At 43.5% G+C, this 10,010-nt stretch overlaps 1 protein-coding gene across 1 annotated transcript; it reads left to right on the top strand.

Moving 5' to 3' along the window:
- Positions 1-6,753: 6,753 nt before the first annotated feature.
- Positions 6,754-9,414, top strand: LOC120288817 (disease resistance protein RPM1-like). Its single transcript, XM_039302981.1, has 2 exons — positions 6,754-8,367; positions 9,154-9,414. Exons 1-2 carry the CDS (start codon positions 6,754-6,756, stop codon positions 9,412-9,414), a joined length of 1,875 nt encoding a protein of 624 aa, XP_039158915.1.
- Positions 9,415-10,010: the final 596 nt, after the last annotated feature.

The following is a 10,010-nucleotide window of genomic DNA, read 5'->3' as shown; positions in this document are numbered from 1 at the left end:
CTTTTTTATATATATATATATATATATATATATATATATATATATATATATATATTAAAGTTGACATGGCTTTTAAATGACATTGTTTTCCGTCATCCTTAAGAAAAGATGTTGTTTTGTCATCATACGTGGATGGCCTCACAAAAGCAACGCCGTATGGCTCATATGAGGACTGAAATTAGGGTTCTTTGTCCGATCCTCACCAACACCGACTATAGCTCGCTCGGCCACCGTCACTCGGCCACCATCGCTCGGCCATCGTCGTAGTTGCTCAACCAAGTGAGCGAGGAGAGGCTGAGGTTGTTGCTCGGGCAAGAAACGATGGGAAGAATAGGAGGTAAGGGCGAAGGAGGAGGAGCAAGAAGGGGGGGTCAAAGGTGGAGAGAGCGAAGATGAGGAGGGTGAGGGAGACAAGGAGGGCGCAGATGGAGATGGTGGATTGGGTTCTGCTTAAGGAGCGGCTGATGAAGTAGGTCCTTTTGAAGGGGGAAGGAGAAGGAGGAGGAGGAGGACAAAAGCTTAGGCTTGTCAACAATGTCGGACGAACTGGAGGAGAAGCCATGCTAGTGCCGGTGCCAGTGCCGCCGCTGGTGTTGGTGCTAATGTTGTTCTTCGGGAAAGAAAGTGAGGAGGAAGCCCATGCCTCTCTCTCTCTCTCTCTCTCTCAATTTGGGGATTTAGGGTTTTACTTGGGGGAAAGACGCCAAATAGTGTTGTTTTGTTATTTGGATGCTGATTGTACTCTTTGACAAGCCACATCAACTTCAAGAATTAATAAATAAAAAACTGTCATGTCAGATTTCCGGTTAATCAGATCGACATTAGCACTAAAATAATCATTTTTCAAACTCTTTTTGGCACTTAAATGATCCAAAATAAAATTTTGACACCAAAGTGAGCGCCGTACACAATTTTTGGCACTTCTAGTGTATTTATCCCTATAATCTATAGTATTTCGAAATATGAGTTTTACAAACTCAAAGAAAAGATAGCACTGCTCACCTTGTCGCCTACAACCAAACAATAAACAATACTCGTATCGTCAAACTCGCGGCTCTATCAAATAATCGAGGAATAATGTTAAAATCAAACAAAATCTACCTCAACTACGAAATGACTAAATTACGCCTTAACACTAACAAATTGACTTCTAAGCACTAACAAATCGCATACCTAAAGCGATTATTCAAGCCATTCGCAAGCAAAGTTTGAGCGCAAAATTTGGTCATGCCATAACTTTCTCCTCTGAACCCTATTCCGAACATACTTATAGTCAATCGAAAGCCATTTCAATGTACTACAAGAATCCCAACTTGACCGTCCCAAAATCAAGCCGAAAATAAACAAAATACAGCTCCAAAGCTGCTGGATGGGCACTGTTCATCACAAGTGGGAAATTTCGAAATTTTGTTTCGGGCAAACCATAAGCTCAAATCACAATCCGTAAAATCCTACAATTCCACAACACCCTAAACTATCACTTCTATAAAAATACACAGCTAAACGACTTAAAAATCGGACTTCACCCCTCGATTTTCTCAAAATTCCAAATTTGAGCTATAAACCCAGAAAATACTTCAATTGGATGAACGAGAGGCTTAAGCTCTTACCAGATATTTTGAATAAGCTTGGTGAGGTGCCCGCGGCGTGAACGCACAAAGCCTTATCTCCTTCTTCTTCTTCCTCCTCCTTTCTTCTTTTCTCTTCTTTCCTTTTGCCCAACTTCTGCCCGAGCGTGTGCTTTCTTTTCCCTTTTTTATCTCTTCCTTTTTCTTTCTTCTCTCTTCTTGACTTTTCAACCTTTCTTTTGTTTTGTTCTCTCTCTCTTCTGGCTGATGGCCGATATTACAGTATACACAAGCAACCATCATTTCCCTGCAACATACTTGCTCTGGAGATTATCTTGGGTACCATCTTTGAGCTTTTTGTGATGATATGAATTCATGGTTTGCATGCTCATTTTTTGTTGCCTGTGTACAAACAGGCTCGATGGTGCAAACACAGCATCTAAAAGGTTTGTGGCACCACATTAATCTAGTTGTAGGAGTAATGATATGTCCATTTGCGGCCGAGTAACTTAGAGCAGGCTTTTAGAGGAGGGAAAGCTTGACGGTTTTTCCTTCAGTGATGGCTTGAAATCCTTAGTTCACCTTTTACCCGTAATTTTGGAGAGTGGGAGTTGGGATTTTGTGCAGAAGTCTAGGGGTTGCTATCCTAGGCTTAATAACAAAGCCATATAATATTCTTTGCCGGACTCATATCTAATTACTTTATTGCACCGTATCTTTTACTCGTTCTTCATAACCATTATTTATGCCTCTGTTGTAATTGCTTTTATATCATTTTCTTTTTCTGTGTTGTGATTCATTTTCATAGTTGAGTGGTTAGGTTTCAATCTAGGATCATAATAAACACAAACATTGCATAGACACTTAACAAACAAGAACTTTATGACTCATAATTGGTAAAAGATTGCATGGACACCTTGGCTGACAAATAATTAAGTTTAGGTACTAAAAGGACACTAATTAGATAATTAGTGCAATTTAGTCCCCGGCCCTAGATCTTTGGTTGCATAGGAAGCAACAATCCCTATACGCTAGCGGTAACTCTTCATATAGAATTCTGTTGAAGTTTATCAAATTAGGATCATGGAAAGGGACAAGCAGCTTGTATCCATAAGACATCTCCAAGCAAAGAATGACCTGAGGAACGTGATTAGCTTGAGGGAAGAAATTGAATTCTTTGTACCGCTGTTTTAACTTTTTAGTACTTCAAAATTTAAAATTTTCGCAAGACTCTCCTGTAGTAAATGATGTGGTAGACATTAAAATAAGTGGGTCATTTTCGAGTCCGAATCTAGTGTGCCCTCTATAATTTTTTCATCTTTGAGACCGAATATTGGCAAAATTGGATTGGCTTGTTGATTATTTAACCTATCGATGACAAAAGCACCGGATACTTTCTTGTCCCTCGGTCAACGTTTGGCCTGGTCAAGAATCAATCTGGAGGAGAGGCACCCGTTTGAAGAAAAGCACAGAAAAAATGAACAAAATATAAAACACGATCATAAAAAAGAACACACACCTTACATGGTAACATTCCTCCCATGTAGTATCTAATACGTGATGATGACATGACATCCACTTATTTTATATGAGCACCTTATGTGATGTGGATATTGATATTATAAGCTATATTCTCTTTGAGAAAGTCTTCTTATTTGGATAGAGTTGATAATGTGTGCATAAGCAAAGGCTTCACTTCTTCGTTTTGAGTGTATTGAAGATATAATTGATAACTGAGATGCAACTGAATCCTAACAATTAGACAAAATTTCAAATAAGGATCCAAAGTGGATCAATTTTCTCAAATAATGACCCAAAATTAACTTTGTGTCAGATAAAGATCTAAAGTTGACCCATTGTTTCAAATAAGGACCCAAAGTGGTTAAATCAATTTCAAATAAGAACCCGAGCTTGCTAGTCAACCAAATATTCGTTGGCTATCAAGCATGTGACAATTCTGACGATTGGAATTTGGGCAATTTTGTCCAAAAAACAATATAAGGAAAATTAACAAATCCTAAAACAAAAAAACAAAACAAAACAAAAAACCTAGGTTTTCTACGGTCTCCTCGTTCCTTGTACCTATCCTCTGCAAAGTCAAAGACCGAAGTTCTTCCCATTCATTGTACCCATTTTCCGCAAAGTCAAAGACCCAAATTCTCCGTCAGTTGAGGCATGAATTAAAAAACAAGAAGAAAACCATATGCTTCTTTCTTTGTTTGCGAAGACCTAAATTCTCCGTTGGTCGAGCAAGGTGAGGAGCGACGAGAATCGAGTCATGACGACAACCAAGTAGCAATTTGGTTGAGGAACGGCGAGGGAGAAGAAAGAAGAAAACGTAAACATCTAAATGAATAACCTAAACTTAATTAATTTTCAATTTTCAATTTTCTTTCCAATCACAAATTTCTGGCAAAATTGCCCCTATTTTAATCGATGGAAAATGTCTGCTGGTGAGCTAAGGTCCTTAATAAAGATTAACTTGATCACGGATTCTTATTTGACACAAAATTCACTTCAGGTTCTTCTATGAAACAATGGGTCCACTTCAGGTCCTTATTTGACACAAAGTTCACTTAGGGTCTTTATTTAAGAAAATATATTCACATCGAGTCCTTATTTAAAATTTTCCCTAACAATTATTGTGTGGTTGAATTCTAAAATTTTTAAATATCTACTATCTCCAACAATTTGAACGCTAAGCCCTTAATTTCCAAGATCCAAAAGAAAAGTAATGATACTCTTTGAATTGATTTTAGTATTCTATATTAGGTAAAATCAGCCAACGAATGTTCTCATTTAATCGTAGTCCGACGGAAGAATTACCAAAAGTCATAAATTTATTATAATTGTACAAATTCAATTTTAAACCCTTTTTTTACCAATTTAATTATAAACAGTGTTTGCATTTGTGTTGATTCAATCAATCAAGCCAATTTTGGCCAATTAGCACTAACATAGATACCGGTTGTCCTACGTGACATGACCAATACTGATATTGACAATTTTTAGTAATATTTTAATATTTTCGAATTATTTAATTTTTTTTCTTCTCTTTCTTTTTTTCCCTTCCCTTCCTTCTTCCCGTAGCCAGTTGCTGGCTCGGTGATCAGCCATAAGCGAAGGCTAGTAAACCTCTCCATGGCTAGACGAGGTTCAAACCCTCGCCAATGGCCATGAGGGCAGCCTTGTGTTGGGCTAGCGAAGGTCAAGCCTCGTTGGCCAAAGGCCCATATGCTAGCGAGGCTCGAGCCTTTGTCAAAGTTCACTAGGTCAAAGGCTGAGACCTCACAGCCTCTAGCGAGTCATGAACTCACCATCATTGGCGAGGGTGAGCCTCACCAAAGGATGTCAAGGTTGACCTTGCTGGCCCCTCGCCTATGGTTAATCACCGAGGTCTGACGGCCAATTGGAGGAAGAAGGAAGGGAAGGAAATAAATTTTAAGAGAGAGAGAGAGAGAGAGAGAGAGAGAGAGAGAGAGAGAGAGAGAGAGAGAGAGAGAGAGAGAGAGAGAGAGAGAGAGAGAGAGAGAGAGAGAGAGAATGAAAAAATAATTCGAAAAAAAATTATTAAAATATATTTTAAAAATTATTCACGTTAGTGTCGATCGTGTCACGTAGAATAGCTGATATCTACATTAGAGATGGTTGGTTGGCCAGCCGAATGAACTAAATTGTAACAATTACAATAGGTTTAGGATTTTTTTTTAAAACTAATTTTCCCCTGGTCCGACAGTAATACCTGATTGACTATCTTCATGTGTAAGAGCAAAGTAAGGAATATTAAGATAGATATGTAAGATTATTATATTGAAAGCAAAGAATTGTTTAGTTTCATCTTTATCATTGTCATTGTGAGAGACACTTTATGCGGTCTCCCGTTAAAAAATCACACAAGCAAAGTATTAAACAATGCTTGTTGTAGATGGGAGAGGCCACGCCAAGAAAAGCATAGAAAAGTAAAGATATATACGTAGAGAGTAATATGTCCTCACTAATTAATTCAATTGCAAGCAAACAAGCCAACAGACACACATACCCGCACGACCTCGCTCGAAACAAACATATTGATTAGGCATGGCTGCTTCCGACACGAGAAGCTGCATGTTGGTCGCCGAAGCCGCCACCCAGATCGTGTTGCATAAACTAGATATCTTGCTCTCTCACCCGGTGTGCATCAAGTACTTATCGATGCGAGCCCGTACCGAGGACGCCGAGGCGAAGCTGGCCACGATCCAAGACTTCATTTCCACTCAATACAGACCGTCCAAAACCACGGAGTGGTCGGGGCGCCTCCTCCAAGCCATGAACTACGCTGAGGAATTCATAGACAAGTTCCAGCTCAGAAAGGCCTGCAAGAGGCACGAGGCCCTCCACATGGCCGCATGGCCGCTTGCTGCGCTCATCGCCAAGTACAAGCTGCGTAGGGACTTGTCCATGCTGGTGAATAAGATGGAGGAGCTGTGTGATGAGAAGCTCTTGAAGGAGGCGGCTGAGCACAAGAGGAAAAATGGACCTGCCAGTTCCTCCTCCCATCGTCGTGCTCCATGGCAAGGCACAAAATTGGCGAGTCTGACTAGTTTCTGGGATCGGTACGTGCCTATTATTTTCTTATATCTCCAGGACGAGAAAAAGAAGCTAATGAGGTGGATGAGAATGCAGCAGGGGGGGATCCAAGGGACTTCAATTTTCGGCAGGTCAGGCACCGGCAAGACGATCCTCGCAAGATGGGCCCACGGCCAAGCGAAGTACATGGACTATGAGCGGCGTGCTTATGTCCACATCTCAGCCGGCATGGACAAGCGGCAGTTCCTGTTCGAGATACTGAAGCAAGTCGAGAAGCAAGCGAGGGAAATGAAGGACATGGATATCAAGGAGATAAAGACAATGCTGAGTCGGAAATTGGCTGAGACGAAGAGATTTCTCATAGTGTTGGATGAAGTGCAGCAGTCCAACGAGCCACTCTTGCGAGAGTTAGCGATGATCCTTCGGTTCTCTTCGAAGGGCCACGTAATTTGTAGCACTCAGGACGATAAGATAGCCCAGTACATGAATACATCCGGGACAGAGCCGATCAAGTTAGAAGATATGGACGTGAAAGGAAGCCAGCGCATGCTAGCTTGGGAGTTGCATGGGAGTACCAGATGGTGAGAAACTCTCAGATGAGGAGAAAAATATCCTAGAAATGTGTCCTGCCGTGCCGCTCTGCATATCCTTAATCAATGGGTTTCTGTCGAATGCTGCAGAGCGCGAACGAGCAGCGTTGGCGAAAAAGGGTTCTATGATGACATTGTCAGATATACTACAATTGAGTTGCCATAAATTGCCGGTCCATCTAAAACCGTGCTTCATCTACATGGCTTTGTTCCCCGTAACATTCCCCATTCCGACAAGAAGGCTAGTGAGGCTGTGGTTGGCTGATGGCTTATTGAATTCGCATTGTTACGACATAGAAGGGGAAAGGACAAGGAAGCCCGAGGATGTGGGAGAGATGTTCATTCTGGAGCTCGCGCATAGGAATGTGATCGATGTGCTGAGCCGGAGGAAGGATGGATCCCCCAAAGCTTGCCAGATGGTCGTTCCTCTGCATGAGATGATCTGCCCAATCGCAATGAGCATGGGGTTCCTCCACATAGATGCCGCTCGCAAGTCGGAAGGCAGGAACGACCATGACCCAACCAGCCAGCAACGGAAGCCGCCAGCCCAACCCCGAGAAAGAACCAAGGTTCGGTGGCTTGTAGAGCACGCAAACATAGTCACCGTCGGCAGCCGCAGCTACCCCAATTTGAACCTCCGCCACGTGAGCTCGTTTCTGTCGTTCCACCAGAGGAGAGGCGTGCTGACCAAAGACATCAACACGTTTCTAAGGAAGATGACGTCCGAGACTGACTATAGCTTGCTAAGGGTGCTTGATTTGGAGGGTGTATATAAGCCATCCTTGCAAAGCGTGCTCCCCAAGCTGGTGCTCCTGAGGTACCTAGGGTTGAGATCCACGGTGTTGGACACGATCCCACGTGAGGTTGCGGATCTGCACTACCTCGAGACTCTGGACATAAAGCACACTAACATCACTTCGCTGCCGAGTTCCTTATGGAAGGCGAGGAACTGGAGGCACCTGCATCTAAATTGGTTTTATGTCGACTTGACGAACATCCTCAAGGGTTGTCGCAACAATGTCAATGCCTTGACTAAACTCCAAACCTTAAGCGGGCTGGTTATCGGCGAAGTGAAGGATGACTCGATGACGGACCACATGAACTGCTTGACCACGCTCAAGCTTTTCTTGCAACACTCGGGTGACGGCACCTCAGGAGCTGCAGGGAAAACATTAGCCGATTGGATTAGCCTGATGCTCATCAATCTCCAGTCCTTGACCTTTGGGGTGATACAAGAAGCCAAGCCTGCCGAAGGAGCCGAAGACGCGAAAGGAGCCAAGCCTGCGGAAGAAGGAGCCGAAGCCCTGAAAGTAGCCGAGCCAACAGAAGTAGCCCAGCCCACGAAATCGCAGATAGGCCCATTACCGGAACTGTCGTTGGCTGAACGACATCGGGACCTGTTGGAGCTCTACTTGCTGGGCCAACTCAACAAACCCATCTGGACACAGCTCTTGCCTAGCTCGCTCAGTGTATTGACTCTGTCGGGTTCGAAGGTGGAAACAGACATGATGCCCCTGTTGGGTGATCTCCTGAAGAACCTGAGGACGCTCAGGCTGTTCGCCAATTCCTTCCTAGACACTTTGTCGCGACCTCTTTTTTTTCGGCGCCCGCAATTGGGTACAAGTGCCGGCGGGAGGCTAATGGTAGGTCTTTTAGCCTGGACTCTCCCAAGTCCACCAATTCACGACTTAATGGTCCAAGTTTTTTTAATCTATAAATTAATTTTAAAACGGAGTCGCCACTAATCGATTTGGGGTGGGTTGATTAGAAACCCAAGCGAAGTATCGGGAGAAATACTCATTCCTACGCAACCAGAGAAATTAGCATCGGAGATTTGATTACACTAGTTAATCAATAATGCCCTTTCGGTACATAATCTTGTTTAAACCCTAAGGCTTTTTGGATTTTGGGGAATTTTCCATGCATTTTTGGGAGGAAAAACATTTTGAGTCTTTTTCTATTTTTTTTTTACATAAAAGGGATTTTTTTGGATTTTTTTGGTATTTTGGAAAAATACAAGTCTTTTTTGGCTTTTTCTGATTTTTTTGGCTTTTTCATGAATTTTTGGATTTTTTTGGATTTTTGGCATTTTTTGGAAAATATGGAATATTTTTTACTTTTTGATTTTTTCGGAAAATAGATAATTTTTGGAAAATAAAATATATTTTTATTTTTGAAAATAAAATATTTTTACTTTTTTTAAAATATTTTTCGAAAATAAAACATTTTTGATTTTTTTGAAAATAAATTATTTATTTTATTATTTATTTATTTAAAATAAAAAAATTGAAAAACCTACACGGGTTGGATCCGCGAGTTGGGTCCGACCTAGGCCCGTAACTCAGCGCAGACGGGCCCGCAATGCGGGCCCGACTCAAGTTTTTCTCTTTTTTTTTTTAAATGAAATAGCGTCATGGCCGAGTGTTTAGGGACACCCGGCCCGAGCCGACAACCCGGCTCCACAACCCGACTCCCCAGCGAACCCTACCCAACTCGGCTCCGATTCATCACCCGACCTCCGCCGCCCCCGGAATTTGCGGAATCCCTACCCAATTCCCGATCCGGGTCCGACCCAACAACCCAGGGTCACGACCGGAAAATCGGGAACCCTAGGGTTTTCCGAATCGCAGCCGAGGAGGGAGAGGACCGAGTGCAGCGACGACAACTACGGCGATGGCAGCGATGGCTAGGCTATAGAGAGGGATGCGACGGCGACGAAGACGACAACGGTGGCAAGTGGATGTACAATACCTGTTCATGACAACGGCATCGGAACGGTGGTGGAGCAGCGGTTGCACTGGCAACAACGAATCCCAGATATGGTCAGATCTAGGCCTTCACCGGCCCTCCTCATCGCTTGCGCTCTCCTCTCTCTCCCTCGATCCGCTCCTCCGGCAACGCCTCGGATCTCCGGCCGCGAGCCCTCGGACCCCCTGAAGTCTCTCAGTGGGTCGTCCGAGGTCTGCGACCTCAATTCGCTTCTCTTTCTCCAGCCAGATCCGAGCCTCCACCGGCCGGATCGACCTCCTTGGACTCGCTCGTCGGCAGCTTCCCGAAGTCTCTCAATGGGAGGTTGGCCGAACTCGCGACCCAATTTCTCTCTTGCTTACTCTTTGATTCCTCCCCCGAAGTCTCTCAGTGGGAAGATCTCGGAGCTCGCTCTCTCATGTGTGCTTCGACGATGGAAGTGCTCCGCTATTTATAGGCAAGGAGGTCCAGTCGACGGAGAGGTTCGGCCGCCAGTCTTTGGCTTGCCGATCGGACCCCCGCGGCCAAACTGGCGTCC

This window comes from Eucalyptus grandis, chromosome 10 (assembly GCF_016545825.1).
Source record: "Eucalyptus grandis isolate ANBG69807.140 chromosome 10, ASM1654582v1, whole genome shotgun sequence".
Lineage (NCBI taxonomy): Eukaryota > Viridiplantae > Streptophyta > Magnoliopsida > Myrtales > Myrtaceae > Eucalyptus > Eucalyptus grandis.
Note: the sequence above shows the minus strand (reverse complement) of the source record. Positions and strands in the feature narration are given on the sequence as shown.

Bases quoted from the DNA above. Each gene is read 5' to 3' on its own strand.
- LOC120288817 (XM_039302981.1), top strand. From the start codon at position 6,754: ATGTGTCCTGCCGTGCCGCTCTGCATATCCTTAATCAATGGGTTTCTG. The intron at 8,368-9,153 runs GTAGGTCTTTTA...CCGAGTGTTTAG, and splicing joins GTGCCGGCGGGAGGCTAATG to GGACACCCGGCCCGAGCCGA.